This window comes from Neomonachus schauinslandi, chromosome 8 (assembly GCF_002201575.2).
Source record: "Neomonachus schauinslandi chromosome 8, ASM220157v2, whole genome shotgun sequence".
NCBI classification, from domain to species: Eukaryota; Metazoa; Chordata; class Mammalia; order Carnivora; family Phocidae; genus Neomonachus; species Neomonachus schauinslandi.
Window position 1 is genome coordinate 85,066,822 of NC_058410.1, and position 24,998 is coordinate 85,091,819.

Genomic DNA, 24,998 nt, shown 5'->3' on the forward strand with positions numbered 1-24,998 from the left:
TTTGATCAGTATAAAGTTTGGTCATGATCACTTTGTAAACGTTTTACGGCGGCTACAGAGTCTACTTACTACTCTTAGAGAAGTTCTATCAAATTTTAAAAATTATTTTCTGGGGTTATTTAATCCTGTACTCTTAGAGGTTTCCCTCCCTCTTCTCTTTTATTCATTTGTCACATACTCTGAGTATATTTTCCACCAGGAGATCCTGAAAATATTTTTCTTTCTCTTAGGTTTCAGGTACAGAGGTAAAGTTGATCATACTTACCAGTCCTAACCTGCTATATTGCCATCATTGCAAGTTTCCTTCCTTGTTCTGTTTGGATTTTTTTATGCTTATCTTCAGGCATCTATTCTAATATGTGTGCTGTGGGTTGTTTTATTTGTATGTATCCTTGTGAAATGTATAGCATTTTGTGTGCAGTACTTCTGGTGTATATAAATGATATTTTGAAATAGATTTTTCTTTGTATTTCTCCATGTTGTGCCATATTTTAAAGATCTATGTTAATTGCTGTGTGCATCTCTAATCTATTGTTTCTTTCTGTCAAACTTTATTTTTTTAATTGGAATTCCCATAAATTTTTTTTATTTACATTATTTACTGGGGAGATTAGAACTTGCCATGAGGTACTTCACTGTATTGATCACCATAGCACTCTAATGCTTTATTAATCAGTGGAAAAATTTAAACTCTAGTTCTGCTCAGAGACTAGTCAAAGACTATACTAAAATGGAACATTCCTACTTTCTTGTGAATTAAGTCCCTGTAAATGTGAATCCTGTACAGAAATGACAGAATCCAGCTTCTAGGACTAACTCCCTGGAGAATATGTCCTTGATGCTCCTTACCCTCCTTCATTCAGGCACATGCCTTCCTTAGATGCCTTAGATTTATCTTCTTAAATTCATACCGCATTTTCCCCTGATTCAGCAGTTAAAGATTTTATAGCACTGAACCAAACCAACAGACCAGAATAGCTATGGCCAAGAGGGCTATTGTCAGGGATCTTTACTTTAGGCATGAATGTGAAGAATCCTATATACTTTTGAGACTTCTGGTCCAAGAACATGGCACATGTAACAAATGGGAAGCTTTTGACTACAAGTTACAAAACCTCAACCTAAACAATAAAAAAATGGCTTAAGCAGTGAGCATATAATCTCACTTTTCTAGTAGAATAGTACTGGCTGCTGCAGCAGGCAAAGCCGGACATCTGATAAGCTTGGTAGAGTAAAAGCTTCTTGATTGGCCCTACAAAGTTTGCGGGGGGTTGGTGACTCTTCTGAGCAGAGTTGGTGATTCTGACATCGCAGTGCTTCCATCTTGTCATTGCACTAACTCTAACACTTAACATATTCTAAGGTCACTCTAGTAATGGAAGAAGGCTGGTCGATTGCCCAAGCTTTTTTGTAAGAGTTGTTGCATATTTAAGTACTACAGTTTCCAGTTCCTTTTTTTTTTTTTAATTTTTTAAATTTTTATTTTATTTATTTATTTTTTTTAAGATTTTATTTATTTGACAGGGGGAGCGGGAGGCAGAGGAGAGGGAGAAGCAGGCTCCCCGCTGAGCAAGGAGCCCGATGTAGGGCTAGAACCAGGACCCTGAGATCATGACCTGAGCCAAAGACAGATGCTTAACCGACTGAGCTACCCAGGCACCCCTTTAAGTTTTATTTTTATTGAAGTATAGTTGACACATGGTGTTACATTAGTTTCAATTGTGCAACATAGTGATTTGATAAATCTGTATGTTTTGCTATGCTAATGACAAATATACCTACCATCTGCCACCATACAGGGCTATTACAATACCATTGACTACGTTCCCTGTTCTGTACCCTTTATCCCCGTGACTTATTCATTCCATAACTGGAAACCTGTATCTCCCACTCTCCTTCACTCATTTTGCCCATCTCCCCCCACCCCTTTCCTATGGAAAGTATCAGTTTTCTGTATTTATGGATCTGTTTCTGCTTTTTGTTTTGTTGTCTAGATTTCACATATAAGTGAAATCATGGTATTTATCTTTCTCAGTCCGACTTATTTCACTTAGCCCAGTACCTTCTGGGTCCATCCATGTTGTCACAAATGGCAAGATCTGATTCTTTCTTATTGCTGAGTAATACTCCATTGTATGTATACACCACATCTTTTTTATCCATTCAACTATCGATGGACACTTGGGATGCTTCCATATCTTGGCTACTGTAAATCAAATTGCAATAAACGTAGGGGTGCATATATCTTTTCAAATTAGTGTTTTCATTTTCTTTGAGTAAATACCCAATAGTGGAATTACTGGATCATACAGTATTTCTATTTTTAATTTTTTGAGGAACCTCCATACTGTTTTCCAGTGGCTACACCAGTTTGACATTCCCAACCAACACTGCCTGAGGGTTTTTTTCCCTCCACATCCTCACCAACACTTGTTATTTCTTGTCTTTTTGATTCTAGCCATTCAGATGAGTGTGAGGTGTTATCTCATTGTGGTTTTGATTGGCATTTCCCCAATGATTAGTGATGTTGAGCGTCTTTTCATGTGTTTGCCATCTGTATGTCTTCTTTGGAAAAATATCTATTCAGGTCCTCTGTCCATTCTTTAGTTGGATTGTTTCTTCTTCTGGTGTTGTGTAGTATGAGTTCTTTATATACTTTGTATATTAACCCCTTATTGAGTCTATTATTTGCAAGTATCTTCTCCCATTTACTAGGTTTCCTTTTTCATCTGTTGATGGTTTCCTTGCTGTTCAAAAGCTTTTTATTTTTGTGTAGTTCCAATAGTTTATTTTGCTTTTGTTTCCTTTGCTTTTGTTTTCTCTAGACAAATGTTGCCAAGGCTGATGTCCACGAGGTTACTGCCTGTGTTTTCTTTTAGCAGTTTTATGGTTTCAAGTCTCACATTTAGGTCTTTCATCCATTTTGAGTTTATTTTTGTGTATGGTGTTAAGAAAGTAGTTCAGTTTCATTCTTTTGCATGTAGCTGTCCATTTTTCCCAATACCATTTATTGAAGAGACTTTTTTTCAGATTGTATATTCTTACCTCCTTTGTTGTAGATGAATTGACCATATAGGTATGGATTTATTTCTGGGCTCTGTACTCTGTTCCATTGATGTATGTGTCTGTTTTTGTGTCAGTACCACACTTTTTTGATTACTAAGCTGTGCAGGTTTTTTCTGTTTTGTTTTTTTAAGATTTTAAGAGTGGGGGGGTGGCAGAGAGTGTGCACGAGAAGGGGGAGGGTCAGAGGGAGAAGCAGACTCCCAGTGAGGGAGCCTGATCCTGGGACTCAGGGATCATGACCTGAGCCAAAGGCAGATGCTTAACCAACTGAGCCACCCAAGCACCCCAATTACTAAACTTTGTATTATAGTTTGAAATATGGGATTGTGATGGCAACAGCTTTGTTCTTTCTCAAGATTGCTTTGGCTATTCGTGGTTTTTTGTGGTCCCATACAAATTTTAGTGCTATTCTAGTTCTGTGAAAAATAGTGTTGGTAATTTTGATGGGCATTGCACTGAATTTGTAGATTACTTTGGGTATTACAGACATTTTAACAATATCAATTCTTCCAATCCATGAGGATGGACTATCTTTCTGTTTATGTCATCTTCAATATCTTTCTTTGATATTTTATAGTTTTCAGAGTATAGGTCTTTCATATCCTTGGTTAAATTTATTCCTAGTTAATTATTTTTGGTGCAATTGTAAGTAGAATTGTTTTCTTAATTTCTTTTTCTGCTACTTCATTATTAGTGTATAGAAATGCAACAGATTTCTCTGTATTCATTTTGTATTCTGTAACTTTACTGAATTCATTTATTCTAACAAGTTTTGGTAGTCTTTAGGGTTTTTCTGTATATACTATTATGTCATCTGCAAATAGTGACAGTTTTCCTTACTGTTTTCAATGCCTTTTATTTTTCTTTCCTGATTGCTATGGCTAAGACTTCCAGGACAATGTTGAATAAAAGTGGTGAGAATGGATATCTTTGTTTTGTTCCTAATCTTAGAGGAAATCTTTTAGTTTTTCCACCATTGAGTATGATGTTAGTGTTGGGTTTTTCATTTATGGTCTTTATTATGTTAAGGTATGTTCCCTTTAAACCTCCTTTTGTTGAGAGTTTTTATCATGAACAGATGTTGAATTCTGTCAAGTCATGTTTCTACATTTACTGAGATGATCATACAATTTTTTTTTTTTTTTTTAAAGATTTTATTTATTTATTTGAGACAGAGAGAATGAGATACAGAGAGCATGAGAGGGAGGAGGGTCAGAGGGAGAAGCAGACTCCCTGCCGAGCAGGGAGCCCGATGCGGGACTCGATCCCGGGACTCCAGGATCATGACCTGAGCCGAAGGCAGTCGCCTAACCAACTGAGCCACCCAGGCGCCCGATGATCATACAATTTTTATCCTTCATTGTGTTAATGTGATGTGTCATGTTGATTGATTTGTGAATATTGAACAGTCCTTGCATCCTTGGAATAAATCTCGCTGGATTGTGGTGAATGATCCTTTTAATATGTTATTGAATGCCATTTGCCAATATTTTGTTGTGAATTTTTGCATCTGTGTTCATCAGGAATATTGGCTTGTAGTTATTTTGTAGTGTCTTTGTCTAGTTTTGATATCATGATAATGCTGGCCTCCTGCTTTCTTTACTTCCTCTATTTTTGGAATAGTTTGAGAACAGGTATTAACTGTTCATTAAATGTCTGGTAGAATTCATCCACACAGGTTATTTCTAAGGACCAGACTTGGATCTGACTTACATGACTTCTTCCTGTATTCCACAATCCAAAATTTGCCATATGACTCCCCCCCCCCAACTGCAAGGAATGCTAAGACATGGAGTCTTCCTGTGAGCCCAGGAAGGGGTTAGACTGTAGTGAACAAGGAGCCACATTCTCATCAGGAAGTCCAGGTGTAAAACAGGTTTCAGGGTTATCTGACTGAACAACTCAGTTATGTCATCAAGGGTCCAGAATCTTTTCCATCTGTCACCACTGCCATCTTCAGAATGTTAGTTTTGTCTTCAGCCTGGTTATAAAATGGCCACTACAGTTCCTACCATCACATATAAACATGACTGTGTGCTGAGGTGGAAGGGGAACTTAGGAATCTCTTAGGAGTGAGGGAACCTTTCCCAGAAGCAGCTAAGCACAGTTCCTCTGATGACCAGAACTGCCAATACTCAAACAGGTGAGAATTTACCCCTGGCATGAGAGAGGGGTCACTATCTTCTCAGTCATGTCAGCTGGTCACCATCTAAACCAAACTGAAGCTCAGCTATCAAGGAAGAGGAGAGTGGAGATTGAGTAGGCAACCAGCAGTATCTGCCATGGTCATTCACTGCACACTGCACTCATTTACATCATTTCTGTTCTTTAATAAAGTTTTAAAACTTCCCTTTTATGGTTCCTGCACTGTTCTCAATAAGTTTATGCCTAACACTCCATATTTGCTTTTGCTGTGGTAATGCTTCTTTCTGTGGTATTTGCTAATATATAGAAAAGCTCTTGATTATCAGTCATCTCTATTTAATTTTCTTTTATGTGTGTATCTCTGTAAATTGCCTTAAATCCTTTTTTTGAAGTAATAATAGATGTTAATTCAATATTGGGAAAGAAACCTTCAGGTAGAAGGGTCTTACATGAAACGGGACAAGGCAACAGCATTTATGAATAATAAAGAATATTTTATTACTTTCCATTTCTGTGAAAAGAGAGGTTATATCTTAATGCCTGGGAAAGAAATAGGAGTATGTGTTTTTCTCAGAACTTGTCTTAAAAGAATGCTCTGTGTGTGTGTATGTGTGTGTGTGTGTGTGTCCGTCCATCCTAGAACATACTTAATGTTGAAACTGGATGACCAATAACCAACTGGATGACCAATAACCAGCATCTTTTAAGAATATCTCAGTACTTTAAAGACCTCCCCCTACCACCAGCACAACTTTTCTCCATGAGAATAATGGGAGATGGGTAGTTGGTTTTCATATGGAGAAATTAAACATAAATGAAGGAATTGGAACTTTCTCACATACTTAGAGTTCTGAGCAAACTACAGCAAAAATATTTGGGATCAGTACTCATTCAGGAAAGCAAATCGAGCATGGCCAATGCCACCATTCTTGTAGTGAGCTCTGCTACTTCTTATATAATGATGAAAAAGAAGTTAAACAGTCCAGTATATGCTCCCAGTATCCCTCCTCTACACACAGACACACACACACACTCATGCACGCACGTGCACACACATAGCACCAGAGTACATATTCTGAGACCATATTGATTTTTTAATGCTTTCAAGTCCATAGTATTTATAACTTTTTTTGAAATGTGGGTCAGCTTTGAATATGAGTGTCAGTCACATGAAAAGGCAAGTACAAAAATGAGACCAGCCATCAGATGTTGGTTAGAGCTCTAAATACCCACACTAAGTAAAATCTACAGTTTGATAAACACTTCCTTTCACGTGCTGAACTCCACTGCCACAGAGATAACACGCTGCCATTAAAGAACTCAGGACTCTTGAAAGATTTCGGGGAATGTGTAGCAAAAGGATCACATTTTAAAGGGGGCAACAGCTTACAATACTGAACTGTATTAGCATGTTTGCAGAATTTTTCTGCAGACCTAACTATATGTTTGATATTATGTAAAGTTTTACTTTTTGATATATCCAAATGAAGATTCATGGTCATTGGCAATTATGTTCATATTTTCAGTAAACACCAAGTTTTACTAAAGTATATAGATCTATACAAGGGATGGTTTCATCATGAAACTTATTTGAAATTTTTATAAGGAATGTATTTTAACATTGATGGCTGGAGAGAGGATGGGCTCTTGTGGGGTAGGGGTACCTCCGAAGTAGTAACCCTTTTCTCTGGTCTGGTATTGTCACCATAATGTAATACTCTTAGGCTGGGATTCTTTGCTGCAACAGTGCCTACTTTCCTAGAAGCTTTGAGAAAAGTAGAAATTTAAATAGCTCATAGGCTTGACCATGATGGTAAGTCCACATGCACAATAAACTGCATTTGGTTGTCATGTGTCAGTCATCTGTTTCCTCATAAATATATTCAGGCCAAACCCCTTTAGTCAGAATACCACATGGATGACCTTGTCCTCCTCTCCTGCATTCAGTGGGGTGGCATAAATTGTTAGGTCATCTTATGGGTGGTGACACCAAGCTTGACCACTGGGTCAAGGTAGTGATTGCCAAATCTCTCCATTGTGAAGGCACATTTTTCTTTTGTGCTTACTCGGTAAGCCACAGGTTGATACTGAGGTAGTTGAATGACTCATTTCTCAACTTTTACCCGAGAGTTCTAACATCCAGTGAATGTTGTTGCTTGAATTAGTACATTGGGGGTATGAAGTGGTTATTTTCTTATTGCACCTTTCTTTTTTCCTCTGTTAACTGGTGTCCTTCTTAAAGAGCAGCTTCTCTCTCACATACACCCCAACCTGTAACCTTAGACTTGTTCCCTTTTTCCCCCAAGTGTTGTTTATTTAATCCATCAGAGTCCTTCTTCCTGATGCTCAGATTGTTCCCACATTGGCCAGCAACCCTTTAGACCTGCTTCTGTCTTCATTCCACATGTCCTTCATGGTCTTTGAGCACATCTTTGTTTTTCTGGCACAAAGTATTCTAGACTCATCTTACACTTTCCTTGTGCCAATTGTGGAATCGGCCACTTTTCCATGGAGCCCTGACTCCTTTTATTGGAGAATGGTATTTACAAACTAAGATCAGGGTGTTAGATGTATTTATCGCTATTGAGGTGTTGGTATTTCTAGGTCTTCTAATCATGAATTCATGTCAAAACCTTCTAATTTTGTTTTTGAGTTGTATTTTTGAGGTATAATTTACCTATGATAAAATGTACTCATTTTAGGGGCGCTTGGGTGGCTCAGTCATTAGGTGTCTGCCTTCAGCTCGGGTCGTGATCCCGGGGTCCTGGGATCGAGCCCCACATTGGGCTCCCTGCTGGGCGGGGAGCCTGCTTCTCCCTCTCCCACTCCCCCTGCTTGTGTTCCCTCTCTCTCGCTGTGTCTCTCTCTGTCAAATAAATAAATAAATAAAATCTTAAAAAAAAAAAGTACTCATTTTAAGTGTAGAGTTGCTGTATTTTAGCAAACACACCCTTGTAACTATCACCTTATGATCATTTATAGGCAGTTTTCATCACGGCCTCCAATCTTTCTATCATTATAGATCAGTGGCCTATTCTAGAATTTCATATAATTGCAATAGTACAGTATGTAGCCTTGTGCAAAGTATGTATACAGAAGACACCATTTGAAACATAGGAACTATAAGAAATCTATGAAAAAGTAACATAATTAAAAACCTTAATAAGTGAAATAAATCAGGTCGTAGTTTCAGTCCTTTAAGTTTTAATACCAATTTAGTAACCGCTTATACATGGCCAACTTAAGTATGCTACATGCTTAAAAGCATATGAATTTGTGAATCCTGGTATAGATTGTCTGGGAGGAGCTAGCTTGGGCTCTGCTTATTATAAAGCTATAGTAATCAAGACAATGTGATATTAATGTAAAGACAGGTAAATAAGAAAGATCAGAGTTCAGAGGGAGTTCTTCCCACAGATGGTTGGGGTTTTTTTTTTTTTTTTTTTTTTTTTTAAAAAAAAGCAAGGCAATTTAATGGGGGGAAAGGACATGGTTTTAACACACAATGGTGGAAGAATGTGGCATCTATCTATGTCAAAAAAAAGAGAGAGAGAAAAAAAGAAAAAGAGAAGAAAGAAAGAAGAGAAGAAAGAAAAGAAAAAAGAACAGAACTCTAATCCCTATGTCTCACAAATGCATAAAAACTCAAAATGGAATCATGGACCTAAATACAAAACCTGAATTTATACAACTTGTAGAAGAAAATACAGGAGAAAATCTTTGAAGTCTTAGGGCAGGTGAAGATTCCTCAGATAGTACCTAAAAAATTCAAACTTTTAAAGTAAATATAGAAGTGAAATTACTGGTTTGTACGGTACTTCTATTTTTAGTTTTTTGAGGAACCTCCCTACTGTTTTCCACAGTGGCTGTACCAACTTAAATTCCCACCAATGGTGCACAAGGGTTGCCTTTTCCCCACATCCTCACCGACACTTGTTATTTCTTATCTTTCTGATACTAGCCATTCTGATGTGTGTGTGAGGTGGTATCTCATTGTGGTTTTGATTTGCATTTCCCTGATGATGAGTATCTTTCATGTGTCTGCCGTCTGTATGTCATCTTTGGAAAAATATCTATTCAGGTCCTCAGCCCATTTTTAAATAAGATTGTTTGGTTTATTTTTGGTGTTGAGTTGTAGGACAACTTTATATATTTTGGATATTAACCCCGTATTGGTTATATCCTTTGCAAATATCTTCTCCCATTCACTAGTTTGCCTTTTCATTTTGTCTGTGGTTTCTTTTGCTGTGCAAAAGCCCTTTAGTTTGATGTAGTCCCCATTGTTTTTGATTCCCTCACCTGGGTAGACATATCCAGAAAAATGTTATAAGGGTGATGTCCACTAGATTACTGCCTATGTTTACTTTTAGCAGTTTTATGATTTGAAGTCTCACATTTAGGTCTTTAATCCATTTTGACTATTTTTATGTATGGTATAAGAAAGTGGTTTAGTTTTAGTCTTTTGCATGTAGCTGTCCAGTTATCCCAACACCATTTATTGAAGAGTCTGTCTTTTCCTCATTGTATATTCTTGCTTCCTTTTTCATGGATTAATTGACAAAGGTTTATTTCTGGGCTCTTTATTCTAGTCCATTGATCTGTGGGTCTGTTTTTGTGCTAGTATCATACTGTTTTGATTACTACACTTTTGTAACATAGTTTAAAATCTGGGATTGTGATACCTCCAACTTTGTTCTTCTTTCTTAAGATTTTTTTGGGAATTTGGCTATCTTCTGTGGTTGCATACAAATTTTAGGATTATCTTTTCTAGTTCTGTGAAAAAATACTGTTGGTATTTTAATGGGGATTGCACTGAATCTGTAGATTGCTTTGGGTAGTGTGGACATTTTAACAATTCTTCTGGTCCTTGAACATGGTGTATCTTTCCATTTGTTTGTGTCATCTTTTATTTCAACAATATCCTAGTTTTCAGAGTATAGGTCTTGCACCTCTTTGGTTAAGTTTATTCCTAGATATTTTATTCTTTTTTTTAAAAAAAAGATTTTATTTATTTGAGAGAGAGCATGCACAAGCGGGGTGGGGGTGTGGGGGCAGAGGGAGAGGGAGAAGCAGACTCCCTGCTGAGCAGGGACCCTGACGTGGGGCTCCATCTCAGGACCCTGAGATCATGACCTGAGCCGAAGGCAGACATTCAACCAACTGAGCCATCCTGGCACCCTGGTATTTTATTCTTTTTGATGCAATTGTGGATGGTATTTTTTCTTAATTTCTTTTTCTGCTAGTTTGTTATTAGTGTATAGAAATGCAACAGATTTCCATCTATTGATTTTTTTTTAACCTTCAACTCTACTGAATTCATTTATTGTAACAGTTTTTTTTTTTTATGGAATCTTTATGGTTTTCTATATATATCATTTTATCCACAAATAGTAATGGTTTTACTTTTTCCTTACCAATCAGATGCTTTTTATTTCATCTGGTTCCTGTGTTTAGGACTTCTAGTACTATATTGAATAAAAGTGGTGAGGATGGAAATCCTTGTCTTGTTCCTGATCTTAGAGGAAAAGCTTTCACCTTGTCATCCTTGAGTTTGATGTTAGCTGTGGGTTTGTAATGTATGGTCTTTATTATGTTGAGGTATGTTTCTTCTATACCCATTTTGTTGAGAGTTTTTGTCATGAAGAGATATTGAATTTTGTTGGTTTTTCTACATCTATATGATTTTTATTCTTTTTGTTAATGTGGTGTATCATGTTTATCAGTTTGCCTATATTGAACCATCTTTTCATCCTGGAATAAATCCCACTTGATTGTGATGAATGATACTTTTAATGTATTTTTAAATTTGGTTTGCTAACATTTTGTTGACGATTTTTGCATCTATGTTTATCAGAGATACTGGTCTGTAGTTTTCTTTTTTTGTAGTGTCATTTTCTGGTTTTGGTATCAGGGTAATGCTGATCTCATAAAACGAATTTGGAAGGATTCCTTCCTCTTCTATTTTCTGGAATGGTTTGAGAAGGATAGTTATTGTCTTCAAATGTTTGGTAGCATTCACTTGTGAAGCCATCTGGTCTTGGACTTTTGTTTGTTGGGAGGGTTTTTTTTTTTTTGATTGTTGATTCAATTTTGTTACTAGTAATTGGTCTGTTCAGATTTTCTATTCCTGATTCTGTCACAGAAGATCGTGTGTGTCTAGAAATTTATCCATTTCTTCTAGGTTGTTTAATTTGTTGGTATATAATTTTTTTGTAGTAGTCTTATAATTCCTTGTATTTGTTTGGTCTATTTTGAGTGTGTTTCTTTTCTTTCATTTCTGATTTCATTTGAGTATTTTTTTCCCTGAGTCGGGCTAAAGGTTTATCAATTTTGTTTATGTTTTCAAAGAACTAGCTCTTAGTTTCATTGATCTTTTCTATTTTTTTTTTAGTCTCTATTTCATTTATTCCTCCTGTGATCTTTATTATTTTTTCCTTCTACCAACCTTGGGCTTCATTTGCTCTTTTTCTAGCTTCTTTAGTTGTAAGTTAAGATTGTTTATTTGAGATTTTGTTTGTTTCTTAAGACAGACCTCCATTGCTGTAAATTTTCTCTTAGAACTGCTTTTGCTGTGTTGCAAAGATTCTGAACCAATGTTCTTCCATTTCCATTTGTCCCAGGTATTTTTTGTTTTTCTCTATGATTTCTTTGTTGACCCCTTAGTTGTTTAGTATTGTGCTTTTTAGTGCCACATTTGTGTTCTAGTTCTTTTGTTGTAATTGATTTCTGGTTGGAAAAGATGAACGATATAATTTCAATCTTCTTAAATTTATTGAGACTTATTTTGTGGTCGAATATGTGGTCTATCCTGTTTAATGTTACATGTGCAAGTGGTTATGTGGACTGAAGGAGAGCAAAAAAATTGGTGCCCACCAGCGCTTCTGTTCCTGGAGAAAGTTCCCACAGATCCCTGCCTCTGTGGCACAGGTACTAAAATTAGTAAATCGTCCTGTGCAACCCAGATGCTTCTCAAACTGCTACCTCCGTGCTGGGTCTCGTGCAGAGTGATACAGTGCTAGCTCTTTAAAGCAGAGACTTGGTTTCCCGTAGCCCCTCTGGCTCTCCTGGAGTTCAGTCCCACTGACTTTTAAAGCCAGACATTAAGGTGACTTACCTTCCCAGCGTAGGTCCCCAGGGCTGGGCATTCCTGGTGTGGGGCTTGATCCTTTTGCTGCTCATGCTTGCGATGTCCCTCCTGCTTATGGGTAGCCACGCTGGAGGTTTCGCTCCCAGCTGCATCTCTGCCCCTCCTACTCTAGTCGACGTGGACTTCTTATGACTTTAGCTGCAGAAGGTCAGTTCTCCCAGACTTCAGGTCATTTTCAGAGTGAGTTGCAGTATATGTAGTTGCCGTTTGTCCCTGGGAGGTGGTGAGCACAGGATCTTCCCCCATTTCTTACTGTCCCATCTTCCCTCTCCAAAAAAGAGAACAGTTTTTGATTTATAGAAAAACTGAGGAGATACTAGAAAGTTCCCTATACTCCATACCCAGTTTCCTCTTTTATTAACATTTTACATTAGTATAGTACGTGTATTAGAATTAATGAACCAGTATTAACTAAAGTTTATTCTTTACTCAGATGTTCTTGGTTTGTACCTAATGGTCTTTTTCTGTTTCAGGATCCCATCTTAGATACCACATTACATTTAGTTGTCATGTTTTTTAAGGTTCTTCTTGGCTGTGACAGTTTCTCAGATTTTCCTTGTTATTGATGATCTTGACAGTTTTGAGGAGCCCTGGTTAGGTGTATTATAGAAGGCCCCTCTATTGGAATTTGTCTGATGTTTTTCATGAGTAGACTGTGGGGTTATGGGTTTTCAGGAAGAAGACCACAGTGGTAAGTGCTACATTCATAACATCATGTCAAGGGTATAGAGAATCAACATTATTTTATAACTCAAGTTGTTCTGGTTCTGGCCATTGGAGCTCTTTCAGTTGGCTGTGTCCTTTTGACATACCTCCACCAGTGTGGGTTTGCTTGAGGTTTTTGTTTGTTTTTTAACGCTTCCTTACTTTCTGGTGCTATAAGATACTTCAGGCTCACCTTGTGTCTGTTCTGCCCCACTCTTAGAAACTGCCATTTCTCCAAGGAGCCCCAGTTCCTTTTATTGAAGAATGGTATTAGAAAGGACTACAGATGTAACCTTTCTTGGTACATCACAAAAAGGATACATACTATCAACATGACTTATCAATGTTGATGCTAACCTTGATCATTCGTCTCATCAGATCTCTTTACTGGAAAGCACCTCCCTCACTCCAAACTTCCTAGGAAGTTACTGTGTGCAGCTCATACCTAAGGAGTGTGTTTCACCTCCCTGTTGGGGGGTTATCTACATAAATTTTTTGGAATGCTTCTGAATGGGAGATTTGTCTATTGTCCATTTACTTACTCAATCATTTATGTATTTCAGGTGATATTAGTATTTAGTATTTACTTTATACTTTAGGGTATAATCCAACACTCCTTAATTTGTTGCTCACGTTTTCCAGCTTTGGCCAATTGGAGCTCCTTCAGTTGCCTCCTGTGTGTCTTTTACATGCCCCCATCTGTGTGCAGCTTTTTATTTGCTTTTGTTTTTGAGCACTTCCTTACTTTCTGGCTGTAAATCCTTACTCCAACAGTGAGAAACTTGACTCCTAATATCCACTGGCCACAATAGATCTTTTTTTTTTTTTTTTTAAATTAAGGAATGCAGGGGAATGTTCCTTTTTGGGGCCCATGCACCTGAGTTCCTTTCTTCCTGGAATATTTTTGGTCTTCTTGTCTCCATTGGTTACTGCTTCAGGCTTTAGGCTTAGCTCATGCTGATGTCCTCCAGGAAACTTCAGCAGCTCCCAGATCACGTCAGATCCTCTGCAGCCTGCTCCTGTAGCACTGTCTACTTCCCTTACAGCCCTTATTAGCATAGAAGTTAAGTAACTAATTTTGCAATTCCATGTGTCATTGCATTTTCTCTCCTGGGGTGTTGGCTTGGTAGGCGAACCTTGTCAGCCTTGCTCAGGGCCTAGCACAGCACTGGACACACATGATGTGATAGATGTTTAGTGAAAAAATACAGCAGGTATGGAAGAAATGTTAGACTTGATCTTCTACCCAATGACATAGATGGGTTTAGAATATAATATTAGGAACATTTCTGCTTTCTAGACTTCTTAGATACTTTATGCACCTCAAAAGTTCATGCTGCGGGAATGGGGGTATATGGAGATCATGCAAAAAAAAGATCCAAGGCAATATAAAGATGTGTGAAGGACACTGGAATGAATAGCATTGAGCTAAGGGTCAATGAGTTGAGGGAAATGGATGCTAAAATCGTTAGGAGGCAGATGCAAGAAAGAGAAAGCACAGATATGACATTAATTTTCAAACTTGTTCCCAAGGAATTTTATGGGTATGTTGGATTATATAATGTAGTTTCTGCGTTGGAAATATCAAATGTTTATGGACAGTGAGATTGGCAAAGGACCCTTGGCTCCGGGCCATCATTTCTGTATTCTTTCCTTATATTTGTCCTGCTCTTTCTTTTGTGTCTTCAGTTTTACTGGATCCTGTTGGATTTAGGGTGTTTTCCTTTCCCACTGAAATGTTAAAAAAAAAAAAAAAACAAAAACAGAATACCGAGTGTCATTCTTTATTGTAATTCTCCTTGAGGTTGCCTATAGCATTTTAAATTTCAGAAGATCAACAACCTTATTCCTTTCCCTTCGGAAAAAAAATAAGACAAAATTTCACCTTGTGGCATGTCTTGAAGGAAGCCAAAGGCGTTTGTTTAACTTTTTCTGTTTTACTCTAAGGGCATTCTGATGATCACCTGTGTATGATCTCATGAAGTATTCCAGTCCCTGGAGCTGGCTCTTAGCTATCCCCCCAAGGAGGGACCAAAAGGATGTAAAGCTGCAGAAAAAAATAGTTGGCTAAAAAAACCAGGAGCTGATTGTTGGAAAGGGTCACCAGACATGGGGAGGGGAAGTAAGTAGTCATTTGCTTCCCTCCTTTTCCTGGAGAAGACGAAGATAACCACCACCTGCCCTGGGATAGTTTCTGTTGTTGTTGTTGTTGTTGCTGCTGTTGCTGTTTTAAAGTAGTCTCCACAGCATTGGAGAGTAGAGCCCATCGCAGGGCTTGAACTTACAGCCCTGAATTCAAGACCTGAGCTGAGATCAAGGCTCACACGCCTAACCAGCTGAGCCAGCCAGGCCCCCCTGCCCCGGGATAGTTTAAGTGGCATTTAGGAGGAGCGTGGAGATGTACCACATGTTTCTTTTGTGTCCTTTGTAGCCGTTGGGTCTGTGGAAATCACTCTGCCCACGATTTTGGCTGGGTAACATTGCTCTGCCAGTCTGTTTAGTTGAGGCCATGATGGGAGAAATAAAGCACAGGTTATGACTTTGGCATTGAATAAATAGGAAGAGAATGCTTTGGGGATCTAGTTGTAGTATGGTGACTCTTAGAAATATGTGAATTGCTTCCTCTTTGTCTTCCTATCTAGTGCTTTAGTCCTCTGTCTTAGATTGGGGCTCATACCAGGCACTTGAATTTGTGCCTGGTACATAACTACTATTTTGTGTTAAGAAAGTAACAAAACTTTTAAATACTGAGAATATTTCAGTTATGTGGAAGTGTTTTTACTTTTAATAGTAACAGTCATTGTCATCCCTCTCTCCGCACCCTTCTCAGAAAAGAAGCTGGCTGGGCGCCTGGGTGGCTCAGATGGTTAAGCGTCTGCGTTCGGCTCAGGTCATGATCCCAGGGTCCTGGGATCAAGTCCCGCATCAGGCTCCCTGCTCAGCGGGGAGCCTGCTTCTCCCTCTGCCTCTCTCTCTCTCTCTGTCTCTCATGAATAAATAAATAAAATCTTTAAAAAAAAAAAGAAAAGAAGCTGGCTGCCAAGGAATCCTTAAAGAGCATAGATTGAGTGGAAAGGACACAGAACAAAGGACAGCTCCCAGAGGTGAAATGAAGAAGTTCTGTAAATAGCTGTGCTATTTTCCTTTGAAATGTCTGGCACATTCTATGTGGTATAGTGGTGGTGTACCGAGGGGCCGTGTGTCTAACTCTGATGAAGCATTCCACGTTCACTCTCAGAGCAATGCACCCATGGGGGGGGACACTGGATCTTTCCAAAGTATTAAACTACTTAAACGACAGACTTCTTTTTTTTAATTCAGCATACTCGGAAACATAATCCTGCGTTCATGCAGTCACGCCTTCACCTTTGAACACCCAAGTCTCTGAAAAAAATCAAACACCGCTAAGTGTTATCTCTGAGCTGTTCTCAGGAATTTGAAATGTGTTAAGCCAAACCTGCATTTTCTAGCAAGAAACTTGCACAGAAATGTGAAGTTTTGCTTCTTGGATTCATCTCATTACCTAGAACCTGAGGCTATTCTGAAGTCTGCGGGCCAAATCCTACATGTCTTTCGTGGCCCAGCTTAAGTGAAAAGCCTGCCACAATTCGTGCTTGGCCATGTTTAATTCCCTCATGCTAATGGTCTCACAGTTGTGGTTTATTATTCTCCTTAATGGCGATTTATCCATTCCTATTTTAAAAAACATTTTTAACTTCTGTTCGTTTATTATCTGTCCTCCTCTTTTGACTGTGAGCTTGTCCCTTGGCCCTGCACAGGCTCACGCCGCTGCTTGCTTGTTACACGTGGTCTTCATTTCAGTTACTACCTGGTGCTTATCAAGAAGTTTTTGGCACCTGATGCACGCAGGGCACAACTTACGCATTTTCAAGAGGACACACAAGGCTGAGATGGGGTCTGTTTACCAGTGTTTAGCAGATTTGAAAATTTAGTGCTCTGTGCAAAAGCAATTTAGGAGCTGAAAAATATTAAGGAACTACCAAGACAGAACAGAGTACTATTTTTAGTACTTTATAGATAGATATAAGGCCATTGTGTCAATTTAGGAAAACCATATGTATTAGATTTTAGTTTCTTCATATGTTTGGCATGTTTGATACATAAAACGAAAAAAATAGAAATGTTTATTTTTTCTGCAGTGTGTGAGGGAACAGGATTTGTTTGAAGGTTGAGTGATTTGGGGAGAGGGCTATATTTCTGTGGAAATTTAATAAATTTTCTGGGTTTTTTTTTCCCCCCCACCTATGGAGAAGAGCTAGGACACAAACATTAAATGTTAGTATTGATTCAAGAATTAAGTCACGAAAACATTGCTGAGGAAAATTAAAAATCTAAGTAAGTGAAGAGCTAGGTCATATTCGTGGGTTTAGAAGACTCGATTTTGTTAAGCTTGTCAGTTCTCACCAAATTGATATATAGATTTAATGCAATCCCAGTCAAAATTTGCTAAAATGGACAAGTGCATCTGAAACTCATATGGAAAGGAAAAGGAATTAGAACAGTCAAAACAACTTTGGTGAAGAAGAACAAAGAGAACTAACACTGTCCTGACTTACTGTAGCTTTATAATAATTCTGGTAGTCAGGCAGTGTTAGCATCAAGATCACCAAGTGAACCAGCCGGTCAGAGGAGAATGTTCATAAATAAACCCACTCATATTCGGCAGCTTATTTTTGACAGGTGCAAAGACAATGCAGTTGTTCTGGGACAATTGCATATCCATTTACATATTGTGGTTGGAACAATTGGATATCCATATGCAAAAAGAACAAAGAAAATAACTTCAGGAGTGCTTGGGTGGTACAGTCAGTCTCTCATACCATACTCACAAATTAATTCAACATAGATCATCACCTAAATAGATCATAAACCTAAAACCTACAACTATAATACTTGTAGAGAGGAGGAGAAAACTCTTGTGATTTTGAGTTAGGCAAAGATCTTTTTTTTTTAAGAGTTTATTTATTTTAGAGAGAGAGGGCGAGAGGGAAAGGGAGAGTGCTCACAAGAAGGAGAGGAGCAGAGGGAGAGGGAGATAATCTCCAGCAGACTCCATGCTGAGTGCAGAGCCTGACAGGGCGGGAGTGGGGTGGGGGGTGGGGGGGGGCTCTATCCCAAAACCCTGAGATGATGACCTGAGCTGAAACCAAGAGTCAGTCGCTTAACCAGTGGAGCCACCCAGGCACCCCTGAGTTAGGCAAAGATTTTAGATATAACATCAAAAGCATGATCCATGAAAGAACAAATTGATGAATTGGATGGACTTTATCAACATTAAAAGTTCTGTTTTTCAAAACACATTATTACGAGAATGAACATTATAATAAGCCACAGACTGGGATAAAATATTTATAAATCATAAATATAAAATATTGTAAATAATAAATCACAATTATGAAAATTCATAAATCAAATCATCTGAGAAGGGGTTTGTATGCAGAATATATAAATAACTCTCAAAACTCAACAGTAAGAAAATAAACAGTTTTAAAAACAGGCAAAAGATTTGAACATATATTTCACCAAAAAAGAGATTATGCATGGCAAATAAGCACATGAAAGATAGTCAACATCATTAGTCATTAGAAAAATGCAAATTAAAAGCACAGTGAGATACTACTATCTATGAGAATGGCTAAAATTAAACATTGACCACACCATGTGTTGATGAGGATGTGGAGTAACTGGGACTCTCACACACTCTAGTGAGAATGTAAAATGGTGCAACCACTTTGAAAAATAATTTGGCAGTTTCTTAAAAAGTTAAATGTATACATACCACGGGATCCAGTCATTCCCCTCAGGTATCAAAAAAAAAAAAAAAGTGAAGTTCATATGTACACAGATGTTCACAGCTGCTTCATCTGTAATAGCCACAAGTTGGAAACAACCCGTATGTCTGTCAACAGGCAAATAGATAAAAACAAAAACAACCTGTGGCACATCCATACCACAAAATACTCTTTGGTAATATGAAGGAGTTAACTATTGATACATTGTAGCATGGATGAATCTGTTTATAGTTGTACAGAGTAAAAGAAGCCAAATGAAAAAGTACATGCTGTGTGATTCCATTCATACACAGTTCTATGACATGCAAACTAATGCACAGGGACAGGAGATCAGTGGTATAGGGGATGAGCAGATAAGGGGATCAAGGATGTGGAGGGTGATGGGAGGGATGGATTAAGAAATGAGCACAAGGGAACTTTGCAGGATGATGAGTATATTCATCATTGTGGTGATGGTTTCATGGCTACATACATGTATCAAAATGTATCACATTTTACACTCTAAAAATTACATTTTATTCTTTCAGGGATCCCCTAAGACCAGCCATGTGTTTGGTGATTGACTGGGACACTTAGCACCCAGCATATAGTTGAACTTGTGGCTTAGATTTATGACAGTGACACAGTAAGGATACATAGCCAGCTCAGTGAGGGAACAAGACACCAGGAAGAAGGGTCTGGAGGAATCCATGTGTAGACTCCCTATGTTCTCTCCCTCCCACAAGGGGTCACACAAGCACATCTTCCCTCCAGCAGCAAAACTGTCACCCCAGGTATGCGATGCTTATGCCTGGGGAAACCCATGTAACGTTCAGAGTTCAGGGTTTTTTATGTTTTTTTATCGTCACGTAGGCACCTCCTGCCCGCCAATGTTTCAGATTCCCAAAAGGAAAACAGGTGTTCAGTGCCCCCAGGCAGACAAAACTTTATCAGAGTGGGGACTGTTTGAAAAGCCAGGTTCCCAGATGCCAGCCAAGGGCCAGCCTTATAAGCAAGTCTCTTAGACAGTAGTCTCTGAACTATGAACTCTTTTCTACAATTATACCTCGGTAGGACTTTTTAAAAATCCTCATATAAGTTAGTATGAGCACAAGGCAATGGTGATTAATTTATTGAGAAAGTAATAGATTATAAAAATAATTCCAGATTTGTGGAAGACCAATACAGTGAGATCTTTGTTACCTGAACTGCTTCATGCCCTTAAATCTTTTTGGAGTGAGGTGGGAGATTAGTAAGTGAAATTGGAATGCCTGGGAAATGGGAGCTTCTAGTTATTTTTTATTCTTTAATGATAAGACTTTTCATTTGAGGAGCGCCTGGGTGGCTCAGTCCTTTAAGCATCTGCCTTCAGCTCTGGACATGATCCCGGGGTCCTGGAATCGAGCCCCTCATCAGGTCGGGCTCTCTGCTCAGCAGGGAGCCTGCTTCTCCCTCTCCCTCTGCCGCTCCCCCTGCTTGTGCTCTCTCTCGCTCTCTCTGTCAAATAAATAAAATCTTAAAAATGAGACTTTTCATTTGAATTATATTTGAAAACATTTCCCAAGTATATAATTTTTCTTAAAAAAATCCTTGATTGATAATCATCATTTTAACCGTTGGTTAACTGATCATGACCCAGTTCTGTAGCAAATAAAAGGCAAAGCTTTGGTGTTGGGCGGGGGGGGGGAAAGCTTTGGTGTTGAAATTGTCATTACAACAGGCCCAGCAAATGCAGCTGGGTAGGTTACGCCCAAGGACACCCCCAGCTAAGGGGGTGAGTGGAGCTGACCTCAGCCTGTACTTTAATGTGGCCGAGCCACAGGCCCCTGCATACGTGTGTGCCCGAGAAAAGGGAAGCTTTAGTTTGCACGAAGGTGTCTTGTGGGCTGCTTCTGGTCCTGTCTGACACGTGTCTTAGAAGGTGGTGGTGGATGGGCGCCTGGGTGGCTCAGTTGGTTAAGCGACTGCCTTCGGCTCAGGTCGTGATCCTGGAGTCCCGGGATCGAGTCCCGCATCGGGCTCCCTGCTCGGCGGGGGGTCTGCTTCTCCCTCTGACCCTCCCCCTTCTCATGTGCTTGCTCTCTCTCATTCTCTCTCTCTCAAATAAATAAATAAAATCTTTAAAAAAAAAAAAAGAAGGTGGTGGTGGTGGTTTTCCCCCAGAATGCTGCCAGCTTTGTTGTGAACATGTCTTCCCCCTTAAAGAAATCCAGCAAATCACTTGCAGTGGAGGGCTGTCTTTAACCAGAACTCTGCCAGGTGCTATGGTGTGTGCTGGGAGAGAGAAGGCCAGCTTCTGCAGCTGACCGCATGACGCGTTTCCCCCTCTAGCTGGGCCCAGTTTCCCTTGGAAGGCGGAACGTAGGGTGCGTTTTTCTTTTTGTCTCTCTGGAGAATGCCTGGTATCTGTTCTATATCTGGATGCCATTAGTAACGCCCCCAGCCACTATTTCTGTGTCTGTATAAATAAAAAATTCATAGAAAGGCAACTCCCGTGGCTTCTCTGAGTGAAATTTTTGCTGTTACTGAGCAATCAAGTTTCCTAAAGGGAAGTCAACCCTCTCACTTCCAAAGATGCAAAGTTTGAAGATTCAACTTTGAAACAAATAGAAAATATTTTTGATAGTCACAACTTAGCTTCAAATAAGTGATGTTCAGATATGACACCCACTTTATTTCTTTTAAGCCTGGAGCCGTCCAGCTGACCGCGACAGAGGGTGGCCGATGGTGTCCAGCAGCTCTGCGTCAGGCCACAGGCTGCCAGTAGGAGGGTTCTGTTCGGAACCTTCAGCTTCTGAAAATCTACGTCCCCCACCCCACCCCACCCACGCCATTTCTTCTGTGTGGTTCACATTTCTTTCCTCCCTTCAGGTTATTTTCCCTCAGGAAACTTAAACCACCTCTCTTTCCCCTTTCTATAGATGCGAACTACACGTAAAGTCTCTGTCTGGCCAGTGGGCCTGGTTGGTGGGCGACGCTATGAACGTCCGTTGGTGGAAAACGGCAAAGTCGTTGGCTGGTACACCGGCTGGAGAGCAGACAGGCCTTTTGCCATCGACATGGCAGGTGAGGAGTGGGGTGGTGACTTTTGCTCCTCCCTGATTGTTCTCCCAGTGGTCCTGTTTGTTGTAACAGTGTCCCGGAGGAAGGAAGCTTTGAAGGACCCTAGATCCTATCACATTCAGCAGATAAACTAAGGAAACTTCAAGACAGGCTTTTTGATTAATTCAAGTAGAAATGGACTTTGTGGGTGATTAGAAATGCTCATTCTGTCCCATTTTTGTCAGCTCTCTATGTGGCCATTTCTTCAACAAGTGTGTGTGTGCCAGGTGCTTGTCCGGGTGTCCGGTCAGTGGTGGGAACCAGACTTGGCCCCTCCTCACCGGGGCTGCTGCCCGTGCCCTCTGATGCCCCTCTCTAGGGGTCCATTTGGTTTCGGTATATCACATGGTTATTGATAAGTGTAAGAATGATGTGAAATTGACAAGCTAATCATTTTAATGCTTAATAAATTCAGTGCTTATTGATATATTTAATAGCTGAAACATAAAATTGGATTTCTGGTTTTTCAGACATTAACTGAGTATAACTGTCTTTTAAAGTTTATATCCCCTGGAGCACCTGGGTGGCTCAGTCGGTTAAGAGTCCAACACTTAATTTTGGCTGAGGTCATGATCTCAGGGTTGTGAGATTGAGCCCTGCGTCGGGCTCCGTGCTGGGCATGGAATCTGCTTCAGATTCTCACTCTCTGCCCTTCCCCCCCTGAAAAAATAGTTTTTATTCTCTGATCAACCCATTGAATTGAGTAAGACCAATAGTCCACAAATCCTAAAATGTGTCACTTTATGGTAATGTTTTATATAAAACGATGCCTATGGTAACTGGAAGGATGCAGTTTAAAACATGAGGCTTAGAGGCAAGAAAAATCACTGATATTTATAACCTAGAAGATGGAGGCAGAAAAGCTTCAAGATTGATCTCCATCTTCAAGTCTGGAACACAGTTCTCTCTGTCTGTCTGTCTGTCCTCCTGTGCTTGGTCAGTCCTTTGTGTGTATTTCCCAACTTCAGTCAAAATCTCTATACTCAGAATTCTGATGGGATGAAGGCTGCATTCTGAACTGGAGTCATCACTTTTATTTTGACAATCCTATAAATTTGAGGGAGCAAGATTATGAAGAGTGCTAGGAGTAAGGCTGTGTCTTTTGAGAATCTGTTTATTGCCCAGAGGAAGTGTAACTTTGAGCAGAAAACTTTGAGGGCATTAGACAAAGTCTTTTGCTTCCCCGAGACTTAGCTTCCCCATGTGTGGAATGAGGCGTAGCCTGAATGACCACTGAGGTCTTCTCTGATGTGTTCTTCCTTCTCCTGGCTTCCATCTTCTCTTCTTCAAAGAGAAGCCAGGTCCCGGTTCCTAAGTGAGGAGTTGAGACTGCTAAAGCTCAACCGCCAGTTGATAGGTGTTTGGTCCTTACCTTTCCCAGAGCCTTGCTTCACCACAGGCTCTGCAGACGTGTCTCCTTACACCCAGGATCTCTGCCTACAACCCTGCAAGGTAGCCTCAAGGTGAGGACAACTTGAATAAGTCTTCCTGGATTTTGTTGTAAGAACTTTTACATAGATGATCAAGTATCCAGTAAACCCACTGAATATTTGCATTGATTCCCCCCAGAGTTTGGATCAAATAGATATATCTAAAACTCAAGAAAGGCACATGGATTTTATGCATTAGGCCTGGCCTGTGATAAGATATCTGATACCTTTTTACTGCTAAATTCCCTGGGAAACTTCACTCTATGACATGACTGATGTTTGGCTTTTTCTAAGTGTTTCAGTATATTTTCAAAGCATAATGTAAGAACTATCAAAAAATATGAATGATTTGCCTAGTTCTTAATTATCCTTGTTTCAAAATAGGAATACAATTTCTGTCTCTAAGAAAACAGGTTTTGCCACACTGAATGATTTTCTTCTTGTGGGAACTTGCTTTGCAAATTAGTTTTCAGTGAATTATTAGTATTTTGGGAAGACTTTAAGTGAGAGCGATTTGGTTGACCAGGTGATGATTCTGATTTGGAGGGAGTTTGTTCTCGTTCTAAAATTTGAAAATTCACAGCTCTGTATACATTTCACACAAGGTTCATGTATTCTCTGTGGGAAGAGGGGAAAGACCTTGTGGACCTTCACGTACAAACGGTACTTCCCGCTTCATTTGCACTCACCGTGTCTCGAAGGAGAGAGAGAGAAGCCGGAAGCCCAGTTTCCTGCTGGCCTCTGGACAGTCGGGGAAGCGCTGCTCAGGAAACGGTCCTGGGAGTGGAGTGAGAGGCCAGCGCGGGAGCCTGGGCCTCTCTGGCTTTCCACAGGCTGAGTGAGAGCCGTGCCGCCTGGCCAGCAGGGCGCGTTTCCACAGCTGTCTCGCTGTGGGGGTGGCCAGCCCCTTCGCTGGAAGCCCCTCCGTCTGTCCCGCCTGGATTTCTGTGAAGTCACAGCCTCGCCCATCACTCGAAGCTGATTTGAGTATCAGACCTTGGAACTGTAACGTTTCATGTCATTCGGGATGTTTGATCCCGTGTCCGTCTTTGTTTTGCGGTATTGGACTTGGAGGTGCTGTTTTTGCTCTCAGATGAGGAACCATTGTTCTGGAATTACCTTGTAGGCACAGTGGTGTTAATGGCAGAAGTAAAGATTGTTTCTGTTGCACTGGGGGAAAGTTAAAAAACAACCCAAACTTTGGAGTGATGACTGCTGAAACAAAGAGATAAATAACCACCCCCAAGATGGCCCAGGAGCAAGTGCGTCGGAGGCGGCCCCCGCCCAGGCTGCACGCAGGGGGCTCTGCCAAGCCAGGGAGACCTAGAATACCGCTGCTGGTCTGAGCGTCTGGCTTCAGCTCCTACCCCTCGGGCATCTGACCCCTGGCTAGTTCTGACTGACTGCAGCAAGGCTCTCCACACAAAGTGTTTGGCTCGCTTTTGAAATCAGGGTGTTCTTTTCAAGCGACAGACTCACTTTGGCCACTTCCAGGGAGGTGTCAATAAGAACCATTGCTTGAAAGAACTGAGCTTAAAGTAATCTTGAGCCTTGCTCACCAGGAGGTGTAGGTTTGTTCAAATTCAGAACTTGAGGCTGAGATCCCTACTT

The 24,998-nt window shown here is 39.9% G+C and overlaps 1 protein-coding gene across 1 annotated transcript in view; it reads left to right on the forward strand.

Moving 5' to 3' along the window:
- B3GAT2 (beta-1,3-glucuronyltransferase 2) overlaps nt 1-24,998 on the forward strand; it is a 67,526-nt gene that overhangs the window by 22,622 nt on the left and 19,906 nt on the right. The window contains exon 2 of the mRNA XM_021691942.1: nt 21,777-21,921. Within this exon, the coding sequence (XP_021547617.1) occupies nt 21,777-21,921 (145 nt within the window). The remainder of the gene's footprint in view (nt 1-21,776; nt 21,922-24,998) is intronic.